General features: G+C 51.7%; 1 protein-coding gene across 3 annotated transcripts in view; it reads right to left on the reverse strand.

Moving 5' to 3' along the window:
• ERGIC1 (endoplasmic reticulum-golgi intermediate compartment 1) overlaps positions 1-26,826 on the reverse strand; it is a 101,562-nt gene that overhangs the window by 7,843 nt on the left and 66,893 nt on the right. For 2 of the 3 annotated variants that reach the window (XM_049648688.1, XM_049648689.1), the window contains 6 exons: positions 24,522-24,646; positions 15,917-16,021; positions 11,020-11,080; positions 6,735-6,835; positions 3,821-3,943; positions 379-569 (listed from right to left, as the gene is read on the reverse strand). In XM_049648688.1, the coding sequence (XP_049504645.1) occupies positions 399-569; positions 3,821-3,943; positions 6,735-6,835; positions 11,020-11,080; positions 15,917-16,021; positions 24,522-24,646 (686 nt within the window). In that variant the 3' untranslated portion in view covers positions 379-398. Of the gene's footprint in view, positions 1-378; positions 570-3,820; positions 3,944-6,734; positions 6,836-11,019; positions 11,081-15,916; positions 16,022-24,521; positions 24,647-26,826 lie in introns of those variants that run through there. The other variant, XM_049648687.1, reaches the window with a different exon arrangement.

Here is a 26,826-nt window from a genome sequence, read left to right on the forward strand (position 1 = left end):
TTGGGGCTCATCATAATCAGGCCTGGCAAGTACAAAGTACAATCTAAAGTTTGGGGAATTATTTCGCTGGCAAGGAGCACCTTGAGGCCAGGGATTACGTCGAATGCAGCTACTGAATTGCCATTACCAACTGGTCATTTTTGGTGGGCAAAAACTGTCATGGCCAAACTGATCCAAGTTGATACTTTTTGACTTCTGGCTGTTCCTCCCCGACAGAATAAAACACACAGGGAAAGCGACGTGACACTTCTGAAGTCATCCAATCTGTCACCACAACCCACTTGAAGGCAATCCCAAAAAAGGGGCTTCGGCAAGTGGCAGGGGCAGGGGACAAATGTGCGTGTGTGGGAGGGGGCGCTTTGAAGGGGATCACTTGCATGTTGTTACAAAACATCTGTTTATTCCATTAGTGGTGACATTTTCTGGAATGGCACAAAGTGGAAGTCTGAGCAAGGTGCCCTGGGTGCCCAGAGAGAGAAGCCCCAGGCAGCCTGATGGGGACTTCCAGGAGGAAGGACCCTCCTCTGTTCGGGCTCAGGATGTCCAGTTCCTTTCCAGACCGTGAGACCCTGGAGGAGCGACCTCGGATAAGCCAGGGACTTGATAGGTACAAATGCATTGGGGAGGCCCCACCTGCCCCTCCCCGCCCCACCCACACCCCCTTGAACTACACCCCACCTCATTCCAGCCCACCCACAGCTGCCCCTGCAGCCCTGCAGCCGCCACATGACGACATCCTGGCCTCTGGCCTAAGCCCTCTCTTAAGCAGCCCCTGTGAGGAGCTATTTGCAGAGGCCCCCATTTGGGGCTTGGGGGCTTGGCACACAAGTGTTTGATTTTAAAAAGAGAGAAAGAGAAGTCACAGCAGGTGCCTCCACTTCCATCCTGGCCCCACCCTACCCTGCTAGGGCTCCCGGGGGTCTTTGTGCTGTGTGTGTCTGCCTGTGAGCGTCATCCCCACATCTGCCGCCTCGTGACAAGGGGCTTTGAAGCTCCACAATGACGCCATCTGCCAGGGACAGCCGGTTGGCTCACTTGGGGCTGACCCCACGGTTGCCGGGACGACCATGATGGTGGTGTGGGGCCACCAGGCTAATGATGTCAGGAAGACCCCTGCAGCATGGTCCGTGCTCTGGTGGAGGCGGATGGGACAGAGGTGGAAGAGACGCTGACGGCCAAAGGCAGGAGGAGAAGGCAATGGGGTCATGGAGGTGTCTGGCCTCTGAGTCAGATGGACGGGCTTTTCCCCTGTGACTTCTTGGGACCTCCAGCTCTTAGAAGTCCACCCGCATCAAAAGAGGCCATACGGCCTTCACAAAACATGCTAAGCGGGGCGCCTCTGCACATACTACTCCCTGTGCTAAGACCCTCTCTCCTTCACCCACCGGTCTAGAAAATGTCTCTGCATCCTTCATCCCTGGGTTTCCTTCCCCAAATTTTCCGAACAGAAGGGAGTCTTTGCTACCACAGTGCCCGGTGCATAGCTTCAGTGGAGCCCCTGCTGGGTGGGCTTCCATTCTCTGCATGCCCGCCCCTCTTCCCCACCAGCTGGGAGCAGCTTGAGGGCAGGGATGAAGTCAAATTCGGCTCTCGCCATTGCCAGGCACAGGGACTGGCATGTGGTCAATGCTAGCGAAAGTTTAGCAAATAAATGGAGTCGCTTCGTTTCTCAGCCACCTGCCAAGGGGTTTTCACACTGGGAGCCTCAGCCATCTGGCACGTAGGAGCAAATAAGAAGGGGACATGAAGATCCTTCTAGACCCTACAGTAAGACATGGGCACAGGGTTTCTCTGCCACTGTCAATGCCATAGCCCCAGGGCCTCAGAGAAGCAGACCACATCTGCACAAACGTACCTACTTGTGTTGTAGTTTCTTACTCTGGGTATGCAGTAAGAGCACTGGGGTAAAAGGAACAACTTGGGGTCCTACCCTGCGGGGCTTTGGGTAAAACCGCTTGCTCACAAGTTCCCCGGCTTTGGGGTCAAAGGGTTTGCGCTTGACCCCGCCAGCAGCTGGCCCAATCTACCTTCGTACCAGATAGTGCATGCAGGACCCCTTGCTGTGCATCCCCCCAGTCTCTATTGTGGGTCTTTGAGTTCTGCTAGTCTGATAGGACCAAGCTGGGTCTGGTATTTTGAATCAAATTCCTCCAGTTTCTAGGGAATTTGGGCACCTTTTCATGGCCAGTATGGTCTCTTCTATGAATGCTCAAGTCCTCACCCATTTTTCTTCATGGTCGCTTAACTTTTTCTTACTGGTCTGTAGGAATTCTTTATATATAAATTCTGAAGATTACTCCTGTCTCGTATGTGTGATGAATACCTTTTTCCAATCTGTGTTGAGTGTCTTAGCTTTCTGTTAGGTGCCCTCTGCTGATTGAAAGTTTTGCATTTTGTGGAGTCCGAGAATGTTGTGAGGCTCCTAAAAGCACTAGGGTTCTGACACCCTTTGTACCCACATGGCATTCTAGAAGGCAAAAAGCTTCCATTTGATGATCTCCTTTGAGCCCCATGAGGCCTGGGAGGCAGGGAGAGCAGGAACTGTTATTCCTTTTTAATGGGTTATAAGACAGAGATGTTGTTGTGGACATCGGACCTTTTTGCCTCTTAGTATCCACCCCTCTGTTTTCTAGTAACTGACCCCTGATTTTTCTCTTGGGGAGTCCCACCCCCTCATAATGTTTGTCTTCTTCATCTGGCTGGGGTCAGCGGGCTGGAAGTCCTTTCATTCTTTAGGCCACAAGGCTGGCATGGGAATGAGGCAGGGCCAGTGACAGCACTACCTTATCCAGGACTCAGGCCCAATTATTGAGAAAGGGGCACTTTCTATGAGTGAATTCTATTTGAAAATGAAGCCGGTACGGAGGAAAGCAGGATTTTAAAAAAAGCCTATTCTAGACAATATTTGTGCCTGGATACAGCCATGCCTGAGGCTTACTTACCCCTCAAGCCAGCTGGACGTGGGGCTGTCTTTTCTGTAACAGAGTCCTGACTAATACAAACCTAGTGGGAGCCAGAAATGAAAGATCCGGGACTAAGACCCCTGATCTTCAATCATTATTAAAAGTATAAAGAGGTACAGGAGAGAAGGGCCTCTTAGTCTCAGTCTCCAAATCTGTGAGGTAGGGATAATCACCCCATCTCTTCCACCTCCGCTGCCTCTGGCTTACCAAACATCTCCAGGCCACCTGGCTGAAGCAGGATGCTGCGAGCCTGCTTTTCTGCCCCCAAGGACACTTTGAATGGAAGGCCAGGAAACAGTATACTTAATAGAAATACTCAGTATCAAAGAAAAATGACATCGGCCTGAAGCTGCTTCACAGAAAACTGGACTTGATGGAGACAACGGCAAGAAAGAAAAGAAAAGAGAGAGGGTAAGAGAGAAAGAAAGGGAAGAAGGAAGAGAGAAAATAAAGAGAAGAGAATGCAAGCAGGAAAGAAAGAAAAAACTTGACAATATCAGCAGTTATAGTTGGAAAATAGACATGGGAAAAAAATGAGCTAAACCTTTGCTGTAAATTTTCCACAGAAAAGGATAAACCCTGCTAAACCCATAAAAAAATAAAAAACTGGAGAAAATCACAAACATCTAATTGACCCATATAAAAACCTGCTTAACAAACTAAATAGACTTAGTGATAAACCTCTTTGGAAAATATTTTCTGGATGACATGATTCTGATAACATTTCTAAACATCCTGGGGATCACAACCTCCTGTTTACAGCCTAGGATCCTAGCCCTGCAGGCTGCATCCCGTTCTTTGAGAACCAGGAGTGCTGCCGAGAGAAGGAGCCCACGGCAGGCGCCCCACCTACTCACCGTGGTGATGAACCTGTACAGAGGTTGCCGTCTCTCTGTGTATTTGACCGTGATGGGGCTAAGGTCATAGCGGAACCAGATGGCGGGAATGATGCGGCCTGTGTGGCTGTAGGCTACGTACTCCTGGGGTGAAGGAAGAGAGAACGGGGATGTGAGAATCAGATGTATGAGCCATGTCTCATGGTGGGTGGGGGTTGGAATGCAGAGGGTCCCCCGCCAACCCCTAAGAATGGGCTTTCTTCTCTCCCTCTTGCCTGGAGCCAGACTCTACCAGTTCATCTCACCCCTTTTCCTAGAGGTTCTGCTCTCAGTGTCTGGATGGGCAACATTCCTGGGGACATTTTCAACCCTTTTGGCTGCTTGGAAATTGACCGTATGACCTATGGAAGCTGCACCAGAATCAGAGAGCAGAGATGTAAAAGGACAGGTGTGATTTGGGCTCCATCTGAGTAAAGGCCTACTTCCCCCTTTAACTCATGGGTATGCAAAACCCATTCATTTACTCATTGATTATTATTTTTTTTAGGTTTATTTATTTTGAGATAGAGAACAAATGTGAGCGGGGAGGGGCAGAGAAAGAGGGAGACAGAAAATCCTAAACAGGCTCCGTGCTGTCAGTGCAGAGCCCCACACGGGGCTCGATCCCACGAACTGTGAGATTATGACCTGAGCCCAAATTGAGAGTCAGATGCCCAGCTGACTGAGTCACCCAGGCACCCCTACTCATTGTTTACTGAGCACCTTTCCCGTGTGCTGGCACCCCTGCTGGCTGCTGGGGACTCTAAGGGTGGTAAGCCCTGCCCCATCCCCAGAGCAGGTTGTCAGGGGAGGTAGGTGTCACAATCTGGAAAGGATGCTGATGTAAAAGAGTATCTCCAATACTGCCACATTACGCACGCAGTGATACAGAGACATGGAGTGCTACAGGGCCAGGAACAAATGACCAATTCTCCCCAGGGTTTGTGGAAGGCTTAGTGAAGAGGGGGCATTCTAGGTCACACAGGACATCCTTGGGTGGGTGTGGGTGTGTGTGTGTGTGTGTGTGTGTGTGTGTGTGAGATATGAGCATAGAGGCCATATAGGGAGTGGGCTTCTTCAAAGAAGGAACACAAACTGCAAAGAGAGAGGGACCCTAAGACAAGGCTTCCTGAGACGGCACCTGGCTGGGTAGGATTAGAAGGCGGCTAGGAGCTGAACTGATGTGTGTCCCCTCTGATCTGGGCATTTGCTGGACACCTCTGGGCTACTCTCATTTGTCTACAATAACTGTAGACTGGACTCAACCACAGGGGAGCCCCCAATCCCAAATGCTAGGCCCCAAGCTCTGAGGCTTCTCCAGGGATGATCCAAGACCACCACCCCCCCGACCCCCGCCCACTGATGGATTGCCATTGGCTCTGACAGGCACGGCCCTGTTTGTTCCCAGAGCAGGCTGGGGCCAAGGCCACAGAGAGAGCTGAGCAAGCTGTCCTGGCTGCTGGGTCTTTGCCAAAGCCTCGGGGGAAGGAGCCTTGGACAAAACAAGATGAGCTTTCTCCGGGGAGAGCTGATGGGGCAGGGTGACTGTCTGGGTCAAAGCCCAGAGATGAGGGATAGAGGAAAATAATGAAAAGTAGCAGCAGTAGGTACCATTTACCCAAAGCCTCCTTTGTGGACAAAGCAGTTTTTAAGACATTGCCTCATTTGATGGCCATCTTATCAGGTGCACCATCCCCATTTTACAAATGAGTAAACAGAGGCATAGAGCAGTTGTGTGACTTGTCCCAGGCCATACAACTAGCAAGTGACTGAGCCGGGTCTGAACCAGCAGTCTGCTCCAGCCCCACCTCTTCTGCTCAGACTGTGTCCACATTCTCCCAGCCACTGGATGCTGTCAGCACTTGACAGTTACAATGAGCTGCCCTTCAAGAAACAGTGAGTGAAAGAAAGAGAACTCGCTTTGGAAAGTTACACCAGAACATCAGCACAGGGACCCCAGGTCGCCCGGGAGAGAGCAGCTCTCAGACCAACAGACTCAAGGGCCCCCGTTCAGACTGAGTAGGTGATGGGATCAAGATGCCAGGCTCTGGAGCCAAAGGAGAACCTTGTTCTAGTCCCCACTTGGCCACTTTGTAGCTCTATAACTACATCTCAGTGCCTCAGTGGCCAAATCTGTAAAATGGGGACAAACAGAGCTGTCACGGTGACTGAAAATGATGGTGGATGTAGAGAGCTTAGCGTCATAGCTGACCCACAGCTAGTGCTCAGTAAATGGTAGCTACTACTCTATTATTATTAACTGAGCTGAACAATGCATCACCTATAAGGGGTTTAGCAGCCCTGGAACAGAAGAAAAAGGAGAGTCCTGGTGATAAAGGGATCCACTGGGGGGTGCCTCAACTAACATGTTTCAAGCATTCATGTTCATTGGCAGGGTCAACTCTGGGGAGGCCAGAGGCTGTCTCAGCTTGAAACAACTGTCAGTCACCCTATTCTGCTGGCTCTGACCATGCTCTGCTGCCCACCAAGGCCTACCTGCTTCTCCATGACTTTGAGTGCTGGGGTCCTAGAACGTTCCTGTTAACCGATGGCCAACTGGTATGATTCAAGGTCCTTGTGATCCTGGATAAAGTGCTTGTACCCTGAGAACCAGAGCATCTGTCATGTGTTGACCTATCAGGATCCTGAGTCTAAAGGACTGGGGCCAGATGCAAGGCTCTTTCTCAACAGATCACATCCTATGTCCTGGTTAGATTTCCTCCCTTTGACTCTGAGACTGGCCTCTCATCTTTACCCAGGGACAGAACCTGGCCAGAGCAGCCACAGGAAAGGCCCCCAGATAGGACCCAGCGGGAATTCGCTCAGACACTTGTCGCCTCTGCTTTTGGCCAGCAGAGGGTGCAGTTGCACGCAGCTGGGCCCACCAACTGAGTACCTTGTTGGCCACCGTGTACTGGTAAGAGTACCGCTGCTTGCCACTCTTGTCCTCGTAAACCGTGGGCACGATCTTCAAGATGTAGTCGTGGGAGGCGAGAGCTGCAGGAAGGACACAGCAGGATGAGGCAGGGGGACAGGCACTGACCAGCCGGCAGCTCTTTCTATGCCACTTAAATTCTAAACCTGCTTGGCATTGCTGGGAGGCTGTTTCCAAATTTTCATTGCCAAACAGCCCTTCTTCGTTTCCCCCGCTCTGGATACCAGGAATTGAGAGACTCCATCTATCAGGATCTTTACTCCTGCATTGTGTATGATATTAAAATTCTGGAAACAACCCAAATGTCCATCAACAGGGCAACCGTTGAAAGGTGGGTACTGCGAGAAGCCACGCCCCAAGAGGTATTGTTACACAAAAAGAACTAAGTTGCAGAATGGAGGGAATAACCTGTTTCCATGTACTGGGGGGCAGGGAAAACTCACTCTTTATGCAAGAAGGTATAGAATTTTCTAGAAAGACACCCAAGAAACTATTAGCAATTTTAGTCCCTGGGGAAGAAGGCAGGATTTGATAAAGATCACATTTCATTGTGCACCCCCTGGTCCTGTTTGAATATTGTTGCTTTTGAAGCAATAGAAGTTTCAAAAAGAAAGAGCCCACAAACTAGAAAAACAGTATTTACGAAGAATCAATTTCTTTCCCCATTTTCAGTGAACAGAAGATCAGTTCTCCCTCCGCCTGGCCCTGTCTGACCCACCACTGCTGGATGCAGGGAGGCTGCAGAGGGCAGGGACTGTGCCTTACTCATCTCTTGTCCCGGAACCCTGCACAGGGCCTGGCTCAGAGTGCACAGCGTCAAGTGCTTACTAAATGAATGAACGGATGGAGGGATGGCTGGCCGGCCAGAGGTATGAATGGAGAACAGATGAATCAGCTTCTGATAAGCATGAGGTAACCGGAATCAAACACGAGGCGGATAGAATGCTGGCCCAAAGCGGCCAAATGTCACCCAGGAAAGGTATGAATTCCCTTGCACCTTCTGGGAGGTTCCGAGAAGCCCAAAGACCCTTCTGTGGTTGCCTTCTACAGTCTCAGGTCAGGGGTCATGGATATAAAAGTGCACGGGAATTTAGCCTTGAGTTTTCGAATCCTGGCTGAATCAGTTCTGAGTCCTTGGACTCCCTTGCTGTAAGAGGGTAGGGGGTGTAGATGACAGCCATGGCCTCTTCCTGCTAATACTGCATCTTGGTGAGAAAAGGGTAGTGCTTCCTGAATTGTCTTGAGACCTGAGCCCTCTGAAAACCTCAGAAAAGCCCTGCAGCTTCAGGTCTGAGCCCATGAAGATCCCAATACCCCACTTTCTCAAACCTGCTGTGGTCCTCGGGTATCAGGAGCAGTAGAGTTACTCAGGATTTAAAAGGCAGGCCCCTGGGCCTCACCCCTGGAGATCCCTGCTCAGTGGTTCTGGAGTGGGGCTCAGAATCTGCATTTGAGATACAGCACTCCAGATGCCCATCACCCCAGGTTAAAAACTTGAGGGAAGGAAAGAGTGAACGCCTTATGAAAAATCACACTCGTGGAAGTTCTGTTACAATTTGTACAAAATACAGAGGATCCTAAAAAGAAAAAATAAAACCACCCACAAATCCGCCATCCACAGAAAACCATGGGTTCACGTTCTTGCGTATAAACTGCTAGACTTATACATATATTCATGTCTTCCTAAAATTCGATCATACCGTACCTTTTTTCTAAGTACTAAACACCACAGATACCATTTTAGGCCCAAGACACAGAAAGTAAGCTCTGTAAGTGTTTCTTTTATTTGCTGCAAAATCCTCTAGCACAGGGCCTGGCACATAGTACGTCCTCAATAAACGTTTGCTGCCTGAATGCCAGCAGAGGTCTGACACATCATGGTCAGTGGCTGCACGCAACTCCCAGCGCAGACCCGTAAATGTACTCAACCGACCCCCCCCCCCCGACCCCGTGGCTAGACACTGACGCTGTTCCTCATTTGCACTCTTGTAAACAATGACCTAATGAACATTATTTTCCTAAATCTGTGCACACTCTCTTAATTATTTCCTTAGCTTACTCTCCTATGAGTAGAAATGATGACTCAAAGGCAATGACCATATTTAGGGCCTTTGATACCCTTTGCCAAATGCCCACTAGAGACACCGCACCTAATTCCACCCACATGGAGTCCTCGTCAGTGGACCCCCTCCAAGGGGCTGCTGGCTCCCACCTGATCCTGTCAGGCCCACATACCCTTTCGCTCCCTCCCAACAGCTTATTATGGAAAAATTCAAACACAGAAAAAATGGGGAATCATATTATGAGCCCCACATACCTTATTCCCCAGGTTCAGCAATTAACAACACACGGCCGATTTTTTCATCCCTACCCTACTGTTCCCCCCCCACCCCATTTTATTTTGAAGCAAATCCCAGACATCACATCAATCCATCCACAGATATTTTAGTTATGTCTCCATAAAAGATAAAGACTCTTAAAAAACAAAACACAACAACCACAATGTCATCATTATGGCTAAAACATCAACAATCACTCCTCAGGAGGAAAACAGGTCACTCCAAGTGGGGGTTACTTGAGACAAGATGCTCAGGGAGGGCCTCTCGGAGGTGGTGGCTTTTGAGCGGAGACCTATATGACAGCCCTCAGTGGGAAGGTCTGGGAGCAGAGAGGGCAGGCAGCAAAGGCAAAGCCCTGGCAGGGACACCAAGCTGGAGGGCCGAGGGAAGGAAAAGCCAGCCCTACCCCTGGCTGCCTGTTGTCTGATCTAATGCATTTTCCTTCCCACGGAAGCCAGCCCGGGATGGCTTTCGTCACTAGCCCTGGGGCAGGCAGGGTTTTCTGCGCATACACTCTGGTTCCTTCCTCGCTCGGTTCTATTTCAGTATCAGGCCGCCGAGGGGTCCATGCTAACTGCAAGTGCACGTGGATGGCCGCCTTGGGACGGTGTGCTGCCCTTACCCAGAACTGCAACGACTACACCATCACCCGAAGGATCATCACCCTCACTTACAATCAGACATTTGCATGAAAAGAAGAAGGCACTGCTCACACTCATATGCTGCAGGAGGCGGCACGGAACGGGCGCGCACCCAGGGGGAAAGCAACAGGATAATGTAAATAAAGCAAATACCGCAAATATCACAGACATTACCGGAATGGTAAAAAACTAGAAAAAAATAGACATTTTCCATGAGAAGACAATGCCTTAATAGAGCACAGCAGAGCTGCTAGATGGGCAACCATGCCTCTGTCACCACTGGAAAAACTGTACAAAAATTGTGGTTAACGTAACAATGTCAAGTACAAAAATCAGAAGGTAAACTGCCGTCTACTTGCTTTGAAAAAATGACCTCTGCTGATGGACAAGGGTTCACGGGAACACAGAGAAATGAAAAGTGTGATTTGTTGTGGGGCGGGGGGGAAGGGTAGGTCATGGACAGCTGTTTTCTTTTGGGTGAATTTCTGACTATCAGAGAGAACAGTGTATTTTAAGAAACAATGCGAAAAGCCTTATGGGTAAAAAAAAAGTGAGCTCAGGTGAGGAAATAAGTCAAGGTAACCTGTCTTGCAGGATCCAGCGGATGAATGCATTTAAGCAGACACGCCACCTGGACCCATTCTGTGCGTGCATCCGTGGCCCTAGGTGTGTGCACATGTGCATGTGTAGGTGTGTAAACATTCATTAGATGAGGCCACAGACAGGTGTGTACATACGTGTGTCAGCGTGTAAAGACATGGGGCCCTCTTTACTTAGGGCCAAGATGCCAGAATGCTGAGGGGGTAGACAGCTCAGGGAGGGGGCACTGGTGGGTGGGAGGGGCTCAACCAGGAGGAGAGTATGGGGTTGGGGGGCGGCCCAGGTGGTCAGACCTGACTGGGCCATCCACAGCCCTGTTCTCACAGTGCCACTGGAACCAAAATAAATTCTGGCTCTGCCATGACTCCCTGTGGGGATCTTAGGTGATTATATTGCCTAAGAACAATCACGTGGCATGAGAACAATAATGATGATAATAGCTGGTATTCACTGAGCACTTATGATGTTGCCTAGGGCTGTCACATACTTTCCCCGGGGGGCACAGGTCCCCTCCTTTGTAAGACGGGGCTGGTTCCACCTTCCTCACAGGCCAGCTGTGGGAACGAAAGAAGCATTAACAGCTCTGCTCACGGTGAGTGCTTGATAAATAAACGTTCCCTTCTTCTCCCCCTTTCCCTGCCCCCAGTTGGGATATGGGATACATACGGTTGGAGGTGAGTCTGTCTGCTCCCCCGAGAGCGTTGAAAGCTCCATGGACATTCTGGACCTGTGGAGAAGCACAGTGAGGGGGCTGACCTCAGAATGCCACCACCTCCAGGTATAGCCCTGGCCGTGAGGGGACGGCCAGGTGCGACCTGGTTTAGGGACCTTACCCAGCATGGTCTGTCTCGTAGAGAAGCTGTGGGGAGCAACAGAGAGACACGGGACGGGTCTGGCACCCGGCAGGCACTAGCTTGCTTCCCATCTTGGGTACCTCTAATGTGCCACTCTGTCCTGTGTACTTCTAGCCATCTCATTTAATGTCCCTAATGATGTACTGTTGACCCCATCTTACAGAAGAGCAGACCAAGGCTTGGAGAAGCACTGAAACTTGTCCAGCATCACACGGCTGATAACTGGCTGAGCCAAACTCCAAATTCAGGTATCTGACCTCAAGCCTGAGCTCTTTCCATCAAGGCACTCAGGAAATACAAGTGCAGGTGAGTCTAGGTCCCAGCACACGCCTCCTGAGATCCTCTACAGCTCACAGTTCTCTGAGGACCCAGGGCTGCTGGCCTCACTGTATCTGCTACAGAGAACATGTAGCAGTTGTGGGGCTGAAGGCCACACCCTACCTATTCCCTGATGATGAGGGGAAACCACGTCAGCCATAGGAAAATCTAAAGCAGGGCAAGGCATGGGGCACATGGGGCATGCCACCATGGGCATGGTTAACAGGAGTTGCCAACGTAGACACGCTGGAGGGCTTCTTGGAGGCAGTGACACTGACACCCAGGAAAGTGGGAAGTTAATCAGGCAAGCAGCATGTGTGAAGGCATGAGCCTGGAGACTGAGGAATAAACAGAGGCCTGTGTGGCCCCAGAGGAAGGAGGTAAGAAGCAGGAAGTAGGGAGGTCAGAGAGGTAGGCGAGAACAGGCTCCTGCAGAGAGGGCCACTTCAGGAACAGTGGGAAGTAGCTGGGTGGCCTGATCTTTGATCCTGGTCTCAGGTGGCTGACGTCTATCGAGCACTTAACAGAGCTGCATACCATTAACAAGTCCAAAGAAAAGGAAAATCTGTCCAGTGCTGCCTTAGGGAATGACAATCTGACGACTTGGTTTCTAACCCAAGAAAATGGTGGTTATGGACACGAGAGCGAGAATGTTCCCTCCCACAGTCACGTGTCATGGTTTTATCTCACATTCATTTGTACGATCACTTGATTAACTTCTGTTTTCCCCTCTAGACTGTAGGTTCCACAAGAGCAGGGACCGTGCTTGTCCTCAGCAACGTGCACAAGGCACATCATGTGCCTAATAGGTGCTCGAGAAATATTTGTTGCATGGATGATGGATAATGGATGGGTAGATGGAGCCTCAGTTGTTTTGGGTTTTTTCCACTTAAAGAAAATCCTATTTCCACCATAACCATGACCAAGAAGAAGGCTGTTACTGCCCTGTTCTGTCCACAGCACACAACAACACAAGACCGCCCCCTCTCCTACCCATCTGTCCCCTTCCTTTCTCCCTGCTACCCAGCCTCAGTCCGCGCCCTGGCTCCCCTGGCCCTGGCTACAGCCCTTCCGTCACCTCCACTCTGGCCTCACGGCCATCCTCCACATAGCAGGCGGGTGCTCTAACACACCAACCTGCCCGAATCTAGTAAAACTCAGCTCTCTGCTCCCATTCCAGGACACTTCCGCGCCCTCTCTTCCACCTCCGAGGAGCGCTCACTTCCCAGGCTTCATTACAGAACACCATTCTGACGATGTGGACACCTGCTGATTCATTTTTTCTAAAATAACCTTGCGGCTCTTTTATATGAAAATGACCAACTGGGTGTGTCATAGAGTGGGAGATGTGGGAGATGCCCCTTTGCCCATGAGACTTCCCTGTGAGCCTGGCCAAATCCTCACTCTCAGGGCTTGACTTACATGTCACCTGAGAGGTCACCTCCCTGACCTCCCAGGCTGGGAGGTACCCTGTCCCTGCTCCCATATCACTGCCCAGATGATATGCTCATACCTCTGCCCCTCTGCCTCTCTTGTCCTTAGCCCTCCTTGTCCTATATCATCATGTTTATTTGTTTGATCTTTTCTTCTTTTGAGAGCAAGAACCCTGTATTGTTTACCCATCATGTAGCCCCAGGGCCTGGCACAGAGCAGAAATTTCAAGAGGGTCTGACGGATCCATGACTATATGGGGCACAGTGACAGAAGACCTGGGGCCAGACATGTCTGGTTTCTTAGAAGCTGTGTGACCTTGGGCAAGCTACTGAATCCCTCTGACCCAGTTTTCTCATCAGGAAAAATAAATGCCATCCAGTATCCTTGAGGGGAGTTTTTGTGAGGATTCAACAAGATATCATCTGTAATGTTGCTCTCTAGGTAAGAAAGTGCAGGCTTCCGGGGTCAAAACCTCCCACAGGGAAGGAGTGTGGTGTGGTACAAAGACTGGGTTTGAACTCTGCCGGTGCAGAGCTGAGTGACCCTGGACTCACGACTCCACGTGTCAGTTTCCTCCTGTGCCCACTAGAGTTCACAGAGACCACCTTCCCAGGGCTGTGGTGCAGATTTGGTGAGCTGGTGGGTCCAAAGGCAGCTAAGAGACTGCCCAACACCTAGTATATGGAGGGCCCACTGCCTACTACATGCTTGTGGTTTGTCAGCTACTGTCCCACTGGGGGTGGTGACCACCCCACATCCTGTCTCCTTCATGGCCGTGTGAGCCCCTCAAGGGCTGGCAGCATGCTTTTTTTTTTTTTGTTTAATTTTTTAATGTTTGTTTATTTCTGAGAGACAGAGAGAGACACAGTGTGAGCAGGGGAGGGGCAGAGAGAGAGGGAGACACAGAATCTGAAGCAGGCTCCAGGCTCCGAGCCGTCAGCACAGAGCCCGACGCGGGGCCTGAGCTCACAAACCGCGAGATCATGACTTGAGCCGAAGTCGGACGCTTAACCGACTGAGCCACCCCGGTGCCCCAGGGCTGGCAGCATGCTTTATCTTGCAGGGCCTGGTGCAGAGTGAGGGTACAAATAGCAACAACAGTGGTAATAGCTCATTTCACTGACCACTTACTCTGTGCCTGGCACTGTTCTAAGGGCTTTGTGTGCATGAATTTGTTTTATCTCCACTACAATCCTATCAGGCGGGTACTATTACTGACCCCATTTTACAGGTGGGATAACTGAGGCCCACCAGGAATAAATACTTTATCCAAGGTCACACAACTAGTAAGTGGTGGAGCCACGATTTGAATCCAGAAAGACAGGCTGGGAACCTCCACACGACAACCCCCTGAATGGAGAGATGGGACGATATGCGTGGTGAACCCTGTGTGAAGTGAGTCCATAGTCCTGGGGCAGCCTGAGTGTGTAGTTAGGGAGTCTGGCTCATGGCACTCAGGGAGGCCAGGATTTCTCTGTTCCTAAGCCCTGTCTCCAAGAGGAAAAATCTCTGTGATTTCCAAAGGGACTGGAAAGGTGATGATTGGGCCACTCAGGCCGGGCACAAGGGGCCACCAGGAAAGAAGCACAAGCCACGTGCAGTGGAGAGAGGAGGTGTGAGCATGCACACGTGCTTAAAGGGCAGTGTGCACTCAAGAGGGTGCATGGGGACGCAGAACCAGCAGTGTGGTCTGAAACCAGACTGTTGATTCAAACTCAGGCTCTGTGACAGACCGCACCCTCCCTGTGCCTCAATTTCCTCACCTGTAAAATGGAGAAAATAAAGTACCCACCTCTTGGGCTGCTAAGCATGAAGAAGGTCATGCTTATAAAGAACAGTGCTTGGCAGGTTCACGTGAGTGGGCCAGTGCAGGCACGAGCGTGTATGTGAGACCTTCCAACGTGAGTGAGCCTGCGCACTTCCGGGTGGTGTGTGTGAGCTGTGTTTGTGCAAGGGTCTGAGTGTGTGTCCATCTGGTATGTGTGCTTAGGGATGGATCTTAGGGTGTACGTAGGAGCACAGGTATGTCTGGGTATACCTTTCAGTGTGTGTGATGCGTGTGTGCATATAAGTGGCATAATGTTGTATGTGCTGGGCTTGCGGGCCTGTGTGAGCCCCATGTGCACACCACCATTCCTGGAGGGACCCCACCCCCCAGCACCCTCAACCAGGATCCGGGATTCTCATCAAGCAAGGCTTGGGGGCAGGACCTGGGGTCCCGATCCCAGCACTGTGGCTGGAGCAATGACTTCCCCGCTCTGAGCCTCAATTCCAGAATCCACCTTTAGGACCACGGTGAGCGGTAGAAAAAAGAAAGAACATCCAAGCTCCCCTGCCTGCGGCTGGTAGAGAGTGGGGGGGGGGGGGGGGCGCGCCTGTGTTCCGTCCCCTCACACTGCTGCCATGGGTAGGGAGCTGCTGGGCCAGGCCCGCTGAAGGAGGCCCTCTCCATCATGACAAGGACTGTCAGAAGGCTTTGTCCACTGTGTTACCCCTATTTAGTGGCCGTGGGTACTGGGCTGGAAGGCAGAAAGGGCCACAGAGGGGAGCGGGCCGGACTCTGGCATCAAACAGATCTGCTGGCAGACCCTGGACAAGAGGCTTCTCTGGGCCCAGCTCCATGACTGTAACACGCGGTGCCTCCTTGTGCCTCATAAGGCTGTGCCAGCACGGAGAAAGCACCAGCACTTAGTACTTGCTCATGAAAAGCAAGTCCCTTTCCCCAGCCTCCAGGTCTCAACCCAAGGTTCCAAGTCCAGTGCACTGTCAATAAAACGGCAGTCGCACGCCCAGAAGGAATGATACAGAGGAGCTGTTTGATGGAGCAGAGACTCAGAGGAGGTGACCCCTCTACACGTCATCTCTCTGTGCCCAGAGAGGACAGAAGGCTCCGGGTGACACAGCCGCCTCGCTGTATGCCCACCCCAGTCATGTCACCTTGAGTGTGCCCTGCTCACCTGCAGTGTGTCCCCAAAGGAGAGCTTGTGGATGACATGGGTCATGTCCGGGTTCTGTGGCTGGGCTGTGGCACTGTGTGTAGACACGTGGAAGTTGCCTGGGACCTGGGGGGAGAGATACAGGTTTCAGGAGTGTCGTTGGCTGCCGCAGAGGGTGGGCTGCAGGTCTTCACTCTGGTGTCGGACAGCTCTGGATTTGGATCCCAGCCTGGTCCAAGCCATGGGACTCTGAAGGAGCCGCCGCCCTTCCCTGAGCCTCAGGTTCCTCATCCGTAGAATGGGCGCAGTAGCAGAAGCTACCAGAGGGGGCTGCTGGGATTATGGGAGGAGGAAATACATGTGAGGCATCCAGCTGGGCCCCTGGCACAGGCCAGAGCTCGAAATGGCGGCTGCCCACCAACTTCCTGGCTGTCGGCCCCATAGCAGGTTGAGGCCCATGGACCAACCGAACCTGCTCAAAATCCAAAACAACACCACCGTTCACCCCAATTTGCCCCATCACCTTAGGCTGGGGGATCCTTGAAGGCACGGCTGTGGTGGCCTCCTCTCCTCCCTGGGCCTTGAGGCCCTGGCAGAGCACAGCCCAGGAGAGGCACTGATATCCTGTGACCAGGACCTCCCTGGGTTCTGCTGGGGCATCTCTGTTGCACTAAAAGGCCCCTCCTCCACCAAGCTACTCAGGCCAAGCCCTTGGGATCATCCTGGCCCCCTACCTTTCCCTCACACCTGGCCTCCTGCTCACCAGGAAAGGCTGTCAGCTCTACCCTCACGACATGTAGCACCTGACCTTCTCAAGCCTCCAGTGCTCCCCTGGGGCAGCTTCCTCACTGGGCCCCCAGCTTGCACCCTTGGCACCCACAGGCCCTCCCCCAACAACAGCCAGAGGGGTCCTTCTGAACCCTACCTCTGATCGTGTCACTCCTCTGCTCACAACCTCCTTTGTGTACTCCCTCTGGCCGGAACGGCCTACCGTGGAGGTCCTACCTCGGTCCTTCGTACCTCTGACCCCTTCCTGGAACCCTCTTTGACATGGCTCTCCCCTCCCTGTTTTCCCTCAGGCCTCTGCTCGGGGAGCCCCCTGACCCCGATTCCCCAAACCCTTTGGTCTGCTAAAGCACTCAGAAACACCTGCCACCGTATCTTTATCTCGTTCTATTCTGCTTCCTCACCGGGGAACGTAAGCTCCACGCTGGTAGGGAGTTGTGTCTGATTTGCTCTGCACTCCCCAGACCCTGGTAGATGCCCACTACATTAGGTACTGGATGAACGAACAAACCAAAGAAAGACATTAATTCTTAAAATAGCATTTGTGGGGCACCTGGGTGACACAGTCAGTTAAGTGTCTGACTCTTGATCTCGGCTCAGGTCATGATCTCGCGGTTCATGAGATGGAGCCCCGCACCGGGCTCTGTGCTGATGGTGCAGAGCCTGCTTTGGATCCTGTCTCTCCTTCTCTCTGCCCCTCCCCCACTTGTGCTCGCCCGCTTGTGCTCTCTCGCGCGCGTTCTCTCTCTCAAAATAAATAAACATTGAAAAACTGTTCTAAATAAAAAGTAAATTCTGGAAATAGCATTTTTGATTGTGACATCTGGTAATTTCTATTCTACAGAAAAGAAAACTAAGGCTTGGAACAGTGAAGACACTTGCTAAGAAACATGCCAAGAGCTGTGGTTTGAACTCAGGGATGCTGGCCTCCAGACTCCGCACACTGAAGCTGGACATGATACTCCCTCCTGCCATTTACCTCAGCAGCCCTGGGTTGATGGCCACACGCAGCCATCCTTTGGGACGTGCTGGTTTTGGGAAGACAGCTCAGACAAGAACCTGACCCTGGACGAGCCTCTGGCCTGTGGTGACACAGGTCTGGAACAGAAAATGAGACTGCGTGACCCACACCGGACCAGAGAGATGTAGACCGTGGGGGCCGTGGGGAGGGCCCCCAACTCAGTTGGGAGTGTTCCGAGAGGGCTTCTCAGCAGAAAGGACCCTGTTGTGCTAAGGCTGTAAAAATGAGTCTGCAGTACTCGGGAAGAGGGGGAAAGGCATCAGAGCTGATGGGTCAGCATGATGAGTACGGAGGTCAGAAACTGCCCGGTTGGTGGGCACGTGTAAAGAACTAGAACGGTCTGCAGGGGTGGTAGCGGCAGAAAATAAAGAGGCATAAGAGGGAGATGGGGCGGTTCAGTAAAGGCCCCAAATGCCATGCTGAAAACGCAGTTTATTTTATTCCAGTTCAACGAACTGCATCAGAGGAAGGAATATGGCTTAGAGCTTCCGGCTAAGCAGCAGTCCATCGAAGTCTGCTTGTTTGGTAAGCATGCCTGTTCCGAACACAAAGCTGTGGGCTGCTCATAGAAGTATTCCTGTCCTCACTAGGGCCTGGGCTTTGGACTCACCAGGAAGGTACCAGGCTGACAGGGTACGGCCTGGCCTCGGCTCACAGGTGAGGCTAGAACGGAGCCTGAGACGTGGGCCTCAGGGGCCCAATTACCCATGGTAGAATAGCAGCTGAGCTCCACACTCCAGTCCAGCCCCACTTCTCAGCTGGGGCGCCTTGGGCAAGGTCAGTAACCTGTGTGCCTCAGTTTCCCCATCAGCAAGATGGAGACACTAGCTGCAAAAGGTTACTGAGAGGATGAAACAAAGTGGGGAGTGCAAAGCCAATGGCAGCTGTTATTGGGCTGGGTTCCTAGCATGAACGTGTTCCTCATCAGAGCCAGGACAGAAGAACCCTCCTGGAAGACAGAACCACATGTACACAGGCAGGGCATGGGGAAAAGCCCACTGTATCTTAAAAAAATATGTTTAAACTTTATTTTTACTTACATAAATAATAAATTATACATTAATATTATAAAAAAAGGCACATGATCGGGGGGCCTGGGTGGCTCAGTCAGTTAAGCATCCGACTTGGGCTCAGGACATGATCTCACAGTTCATGAGTTCGAGCCTCGTGTCGGGCTCTGTGCTGAAAGCTCAGAGCCCGGAGCCTTCTTTAGATTCTATGGCTCTCTCTCTCTCTCTGCCTCTCCCCCACTCTGTGTTTCTCTCTCTCTCTCAAAAATAAACAAAACATTAAAACAAAAATTAAAAGAAAAAAAAAGGCACATGATCAAGTGAGGACTAAAGGTCCCGTTGTCTATCACCTCTGGAAGAAACCAATAGCGCCCAGCACGTGTCCTTTGGCGTTCTTCCCTGAAGTGAGTGACACGGGGCCTCCGGTGGGCAGAGTTCAGAATGGGGTTTGGAGGCTGGGCCTCACGCTCCCAGAGTGAAGTGAGTCAAGGAGGCTGGCTCCCGCGCCATCTGCCACCCGCTGCCTCCCCCCGAGGCTGTGACTCAGTGACCCACTCCCCCTCCACAAGGAATCCATCACAGGTGGCTGACTCATGCCAGCACACGCTGGGCTGAAGAAAGAAACGACGACGCTTTTAGAGCCTGTGACTTAGGAACCTACGTCAGTGTCTCTGATAGATTTTAGAAGCATATAGATGGAGCCAGGCCCCAAACCCGGGCCCATCCTGCCCTCCTCCTGGGGGCTGGCTGATTAAGCGAGGAGTCTGGGCTGCTGGGGGCTGCCGGGGCAGCCTGGAACACTCGAACTTGGACATCTGACTGCTGGCCAACTTCCTGATGGACAGATAAGGAAGCCACGGGGCAAGTGTAAGCCTGATGCTGGGAGATAAAGGGGTGGGGGCCAGCTACTAACCTCACCCATCATCAGGGCACACCGTCACACTGGCTTTCTTGTCTGAGCACTGCCTGACTGAGAGCTCCTAGGAGGCAGGAACCCTGAACACAGGCAGAGTGGGAGTCTCCACTCCCTGCAAGGGTACGAGGACAGAGGGTGGCCTGAGCCGTGACCTGGAGTGAATGGACACCAGTGGTCACCAAGTGTGACCAAGATGCTGGCAAGAAGAAGCAACAGGGGGGCGCAGGGGGAGAGCAGGGGCCCGGTGCCAGGCTGCCTGGGTTCAAAACCTACTTAATCTCTTTGGCCTCAGTTTCCTCAGACCTGTTGCAAGGAGTAAGTAGGTTAATACAGGAAAGGGCCAGGTAAGAACCCAATCGGTGGTAGCCATAAGGCAAGGGCCAGCTTCACATTTTCCTAGAATCCCTGGCCCTCGCCAGCCAGAGAAGACCAATTTCTTGAACGCCATCCACGCACATTTTAGGAGCACACCTGCACCCAGGTGACAGTGGGTGCCAGCTGATGAGATCACGGATGCTCCCACTGATGGGAGATAAAGCAGGCCAGGGAAAGGGCACTGAGGCTTGTTCCCATCCCCACAGAGTTAAGTGCTTTGTATTTTATTTTATTAAAAAAATTTTTTTTAATGTTTATTCATTTTTGAGAGAGAGAGAGAGAGAGAGAGAGAGAGACAGAAAGCGGGCGAGGGGCAGAGAGCAGACTCTAGGCTCTGAGCTGTCAGCACAGAGCCTGACACGGGGCTCGAACCCATGAACCGTGAGATCACGACCTGAGCTGAAGTAGGATACTTAACTGACTGAGCCACCCAGGCGCCCCAAATGCTTTGTATTTTAATTTGCTCATGTCTTACAATCTGTGAGGGCAATGTTATTATCCCCATTTTTCAGATGCAGAAACTGAGGCTTAGAGAGGCTAAACTGCCCAGAGTCATTCATTCAATCAGTGAGCACTGTAGCCAGGATTCTCGACCACAGATAGGTCTGACCCCAAAGAGCAAGTCCCACTCCCCACTCTGGGGCCCCCACCAAAGCCCATCTGAGGGGAGCTGACCACAGCCTGGGCGTGTTTGCTAAGGGGGGAGGAGGGTGCGGTGCTGGGCTATCTCCTGGGTGGTGTTTCTCCTGTGTCCATCCCAGGCTGGGTGCCAAAATGGCCCCTTCTCGTTCACTGTCTGGGGCATAAATATTTGTTTAAGCCAGGTGATCATAATACCCCTGAGGGGAGGCTCCCACAACCGGGACTGCGTGTGTGTGTGTTCATCCTCCACCGTCACCCCTCAGACAGGCCTCCCCTTACACCCCAATCTCAGTGGTTTCTCTCCCTTATTCTCCACCCTAACACCCTCTTCATTCTCTTCACGGCTGCTTTACCAAAACCGCAATTTGCTTGTTTGAGTGTTTACCTGTGGGGTGGCTACCACCCCATAATAGACCACAGTGCCATCAAGGTCAGGAACCATGATCGTTCCTTCTAGCACTGCATCCCAGTGCCAAGTGTGGAGCCAGGCACAAAGCACTCAATAGCATGATGTATGAATGAATCAGCAAGGGGCGGGACGCAATGGTCCAAAGAAGTCAAGAAGTGAAATGGGGGTCAGACGAGAGGGAAGGAGGGACTCCCCGGCAGGACTCCCCGGAGGGACCCACGTCAATGAGGTCTGTGGAAGAGCAGCAGTTCTCCAGGCACAGCAAGAGCCTAGGCCTACCACCAACTGGCCTATCTCCCTGCGTGCCCACACGCCCGCCCGCCCTCCCTCCTCTCCAAGGCCGCCTCTCCAGCCCGCTGCTCTCTCCCACGTCATTGGCGTCCCCTGCAGCTCCCAGGTCAGTCACCCCACCCACGCAACACCGGCCCTTCCCCTTTGATCCACGTTCTCTTCTAGATTCTAGGGCCCGCCTAGGCCTGGTTCCCTCCTACCTGCCTGGCGGCTCCTTCTCCTACCTTTCATCACCCCCCTCATCTCCCCACTCCTCAATGCTGGAGCATATCAGAAATCAGTCCTGAAACCACATTTGCATCAAGACTTTGGGTTCTTGCATTTTGGTGCCACAGGCTCTTTGCCAGTCCGGTGACATGTGTTTTAAATGTTTAAGATGTGTTGAATATATCCAATACATAGGATTATGGAGGAAAGAAATGATGTGTAAGCAGTAATTAAAATACGAAAAAACATACTTAAATAGGCTTCTTTATTACCACAGCAAATAATAAGACCTGGTCACAGGTCAACTGATCACTCTGATTTCAAAGTAGTGATGAACGTAAACAGTATCTCAAAATTATCTGCAACTATTTTAATGTGATATAAATATTGGCAATTTATTGGTGACAAGTCACAGGTGCTGCTAAGGCTACTATGGTTTGTAGCCAACGTCCATCATAGGAGAAAATGCTGAATTTGAGTTAGAGCTTCATAAAAATCAACATGTCATTTTTTTCCCCCATGCAAGTTCATAGACCCCTTGGATTCAGTCTACACTCCCTGGGGTGTCAGTGAACTCCATGTTTGGAAAAATTTCTACACCTTCTCTCTGGATAGTTTAGCTTAGGCCAATAATCCACAAACATTCGTGGCATTGGAATCCCCTGGAAGGCTCATTATAACACAGATTAGGGGGTTCTGAAGCGGGGCCCGAAAATCTGCATTTCTAGTAAGTTCTGAGGTGGTACTGATGCTGCTGGTCTGGGAGCCTACTCTGAGTAGTGCTGATGGAGACCTAGGACCCCAACATCATCTATTCACTGATGACCCCCCCCCCCACATTTACATTCCGGCTCAGAACACTCTCCCGAGCCCCAGAAACACACCTCCGATGTAGTATCTCTGGGAGGAATCCCAAATGAAACACATCCAGAATTGAACTACAGTTTCCCAGCCCTACTGCCCACAGAATCCATGCTTGCCCAGACTTCCATATCCAGAAAATGGGACCTTCTGCTTGTCCAGACAAAGACCTAAGAGGTTTCTTTGATTCCACTCTTGCCCTCACTACCCATATCCAACCGATTGGCAAGTCTCGTTGACTCCACATCCCTAATCTGGCCACTTCTCTCCAACTCCACTGCACACCCAGTGACCATGACCTCTGCTCTTGGCCCCTCCAGTGTGCTCCCTGCACCTGCTCCTATCACCATGAGCTTTCTAAAGTTTTGCAGTCCAACAGAACTTTCTCTGGTGATGAAAATGTTATGTAGTACTAATATGGCAGTCAGTAGTCTCACGTGGCTATTAAGTACTTGAAATGTGACTAGTGACACTGAAGGACTGAATATTTCACTTTATTTAATTTTAATGAATTCAAATTTAAATAGCATCACGTGGCTAATGGCTACCATACTGGTATAGTATAGGTCTTTATTTTTTTTTAACTTTTTGAGAGCACGTACACACGTGCATGTGAGCAGAGGAGGGGCAAAGGGAGAGGGAGGGAGAGAGAGAAAGGGAGAGAGAGGGAATCTCAAGCAGTGGAGAGGAGAGGCCCCGAGACTACGTGGGGAGAGACAGGTCCAGTCACACCGGTGTCCCGGCCCAGTCTTGCAGCCACTCAGCAGGAATTGTGGGAAGGGAGGGCACATGCCCTGTCGAAAGGGGCAGCTCCAAATGTCTGTTGACAATGGGATGTGTCCCCAGTGTGGCTAGAGCCTCTGACTTTGAAAATCTGGAACTCTGGGCTCCCGGTCTTTAGCTTTTGGCTCTGACGTGTTTGAATGCTATACAGGACAAACGTAACTTGTCTTTGGGTTGGGTGTGGCCAGTGAGCTTGCAATGTCTGATTCAGATGTCGGGGACCAGAGGAAGGGTGTTCTGAGCAAAGGCTACAAGAGGGCAAGCAGAAGCCAGGAGTGGCCAATGGCTCAGTCTGGCTGGGACCGGGAATGGGAGTTATGGAACACGGGAGACAGCTGTGTGATCTTGGGCAAGACACTCAACCGCTCTGGGCGTCCGTTTCCTCATCTGTAAAATGGTGCCACCTCACAGAGCTATTTTTGCAAGGCTCCGCTGTGATTAATACATAAGAAGAGCTGAAAAGGGTGCAGCGTGTGTGGAGCCAAGGTTGCTGGCTCCCGCCAGGGTTCCCTCGTACTCCCAAATGCATTGTGCTCACATCCTCGACTCAGGATCTGAAGTTCCTGGTTCTAGCAACAAAACCACAGTAACACCTGAACGGTCCTTTGGGGGCCTACCAGCTACTTTCAAATGCACCCCAATCTCGCTCCTCCCCTGCTTTATTCCTCGTCACATCGCCACCCACCAAAATGCTTTTCAGTTAGCGTGCTGTCTATATCCCCCTACTAGCACGGGAGCTCCGACAGCGCGGGAACTCTGCCCACCTACCCCGTTCCGTGCCACCTACTCAGAGTGGCCCCAGAGCTGACACAGAAGGTGTCCAATAAACGTTTTTCGAATGAATGTGTGATAGCTCATTTAATCCTCATGCAAACTTTGGGAGCTGGGTGGTATCATTCTATTATTACCATCATCGTATCCTCACCCTAAAGACGTAAAAACAGGCTATGATGGGTGGAGTGACTCAGAGGGCGCTGCTTGGCCAAGAGGGGGTAGAGCCGGGATGCACACTCAGGGCTCAGGACTGCAAATCCCATGGTCTTCTTAACGGCCGCTCCCTTCCCCGGCGGGAGGAAGAGCAGCCCCTTCCTGAACCAGCCAGTGGGGGCTCCGTGCCTCTGGGAGCCTGGAACCCTCACCCAAAATCTCAGCAGGAAACGCTGCCGGCCACCCTGATGCTTGTCAGGCCCTGGCTGGGGGGGGGGGGGGGGGGGGGGGGGGGGGGGGGCTGAGTGACCGCACAGCTCTGAACACCCGGATTCTGGGAGGAAGGGGACCGAAGGGATGGGGAGTGGGGAAAAGGGGCCCGTGCAGGGTCTCCGTACCTTGTTGATGCTGAACTGCCCCTCAAAGCGGCAGCCGGCCCCGTTGTTCAGTGGGATCTTCATCGAGTTGTCAATGTGCCCCACCTCGTGCCTGCCCATCTCATCCTGTATGTCAAGTCCGACCACTGCAGGGGCCAAGGAGAGGAGAGAGTCACAAACACCCAGAGAAATGGGGATGGGGCCCAGCCCTTCATCCCTGGACCCCCTCCTCTCATCTACTCCATGGACAGGTGGGCCCTGGGCCTTCCAGGCACCCACAGCCTAGGGCCCAGAGCCACAGAGAGGAAGGCAGCCATCAAGGCTGGACTGAAAGGGAGCAAGCCCACAAGGTCCCTGCCACTGCCTGAGGCTGCAAAGGAAGAGGGGAAGGAGGCCGGGGGGTGGCAGCAGCTAATGGGGCCAGGGATGGAGGAGTGTGGGGCGTGAGGGTGACGACTCTGCTAAACTCAATACCGCAGGGAGACAGCAGAAGGTCGGGGTGAAAAGGTTAGTCTGAATCCTGGCCCTGCCTCTCGCCAGCTGTACAACCCTTGCCGAGGCACATAAGCTCCTGATGCCTGTTTCTTTCTCTGGAAAATGGGTGATAACAATTAGACCTTCCTTGGAGAATTATGAGGATCAAATAATATGTGTAGAAAATGCTTAGAACCGGGGCTGACGTATAGTAAATGGCAAGTGCTTAATGAACGTCAGCCCCTAATGGTTCTCAGTCTCTGGGTTTGTTGGGTAAGGTTTTAGGCAGGCATTCGTTCACTCATCATTCATTCATTCACACCTTTTTTTTACCCAATGCCTATTCCTGCAGGCCCTGCCCTCCCGGAGCTAAGGTACTTTTCTGGGTTCCTCAGTACACTGAATGGGAAACTTGGGGCTTGGGGGTCCTGGTCTTTGACTCCAATGTGACTCTTTACCCGTGACTCAGCTTCCCAATCTGTAAAATGGGCAGGCCCATGCCAATTGCATCCTTTGAGATGGTTTAAGTGGCACAGCTTTGCAAACTATGAAAACACAGACATTTCCCCGAAAGAAGCACTGGAAAGGAGGTTATGACATAGAGAAAGAACTGCTGGGAGCAGTTTTATGTGAGCCAACCCTACAAGGGAAAAATGGGAACAAATGTATTCCTCAGTGGTGGTGGGGAAGCGAGGGAGGGCCCATCCACAGAAGGAAATATGATGTAGTCGTTAAAAATGACGCTCACAGGTCTGCAGTATGTGGGAAACGCTGATGCCGTAACGTTTGGTTTAAGAGAAATGCAAACAGGACTCAGCGGCTCCACCCCTGGGAGCCTGTTGTCTAGATGCAGACATGTCCAGATGTGTGTGCGAGGCTGCTCTGGGCAACTTTATTTGAAATTGTGACGAGTGGAGGCAACCCAGCTGCTTGTCAACAAGGGACTAGTCAATGGAACAGTCCCCTCTGGAATGCGGTGCAGCAGGTACGAGAACTGAGCTAAATCCATGTGTGGGGAGAGGCAGCTCAGAGCAGGGCAGTGACTAAGAGCTTGGGTTCTGGGGCTGCCACTGTCTGTGGTTCCTGGCCTTGCCCCTTACCAGCAGTGGGACCTCGAGCAAATTCCCTAGCCTTCCTGTGCCTCGGTTTCCTCCTCTATCCTAGGCTTGTGAGGATTTCGAAAATTAAAATAGTACTAGGTGCCAGACACCCTTCTAAGTGCTTTCTACATAGGAATGCACCATCCGAGCATCCCTGTGGGGAAGATAATATTATCAGACCCATTCTATCCTGGGGGACACTAAGGCACGGAGAGGTTAAGTAACTTGCCTGGGATCGTACACCTAAGAAACACTGGAGCGTGGATTAGAACCCACAGAGTTTCGATCCAGAGGCCACACCCTTTGGCCATTCCACTGGAGTACGTCTCATCTTAACGCACTAACACAGCCAAAGGATTCAGGACGGAGCCTGGTTTGGAGCAGGAGCAGAATCAATGGCAGCTGTGGTGATCATCTTACCAATATTATGAGTAACGTAAGAATAGCTCCAAGATATTAGCATAAAAAACAAGAAACCCCAGAAAGGTCCCACGCAGTTGGGTCCCAATTACATGAAAAGTAAAAAGAAAAAACAACACCCGCCACCTAAACATGATACGCGTTTGTAGACGGGGGGACAGACACACAAGGCAGGCACACAAACACAGGGGTGGAGAAGGGGTGCCGGCTGCTAGCAGGGGCTTCCTCTGGGGTGGATGGCACACTAGGGAACACGGACTTCAACTTTTCTCTGTTTGTTTCTGTATTTTGAACGTGATTTTTTTTAAGCCAAAAAAAAAATATTCCTGTTA

The sequence above is a fragment of the Panthera uncia genome (assembly GCF_023721935.1).
Source record: "Panthera uncia isolate 11264 chromosome A1 unlocalized genomic scaffold, Puncia_PCG_1.0 HiC_scaffold_17, whole genome shotgun sequence".
NCBI lineage: Eukaryota > Metazoa > Chordata > Mammalia > Carnivora > Felidae > Panthera > Panthera uncia.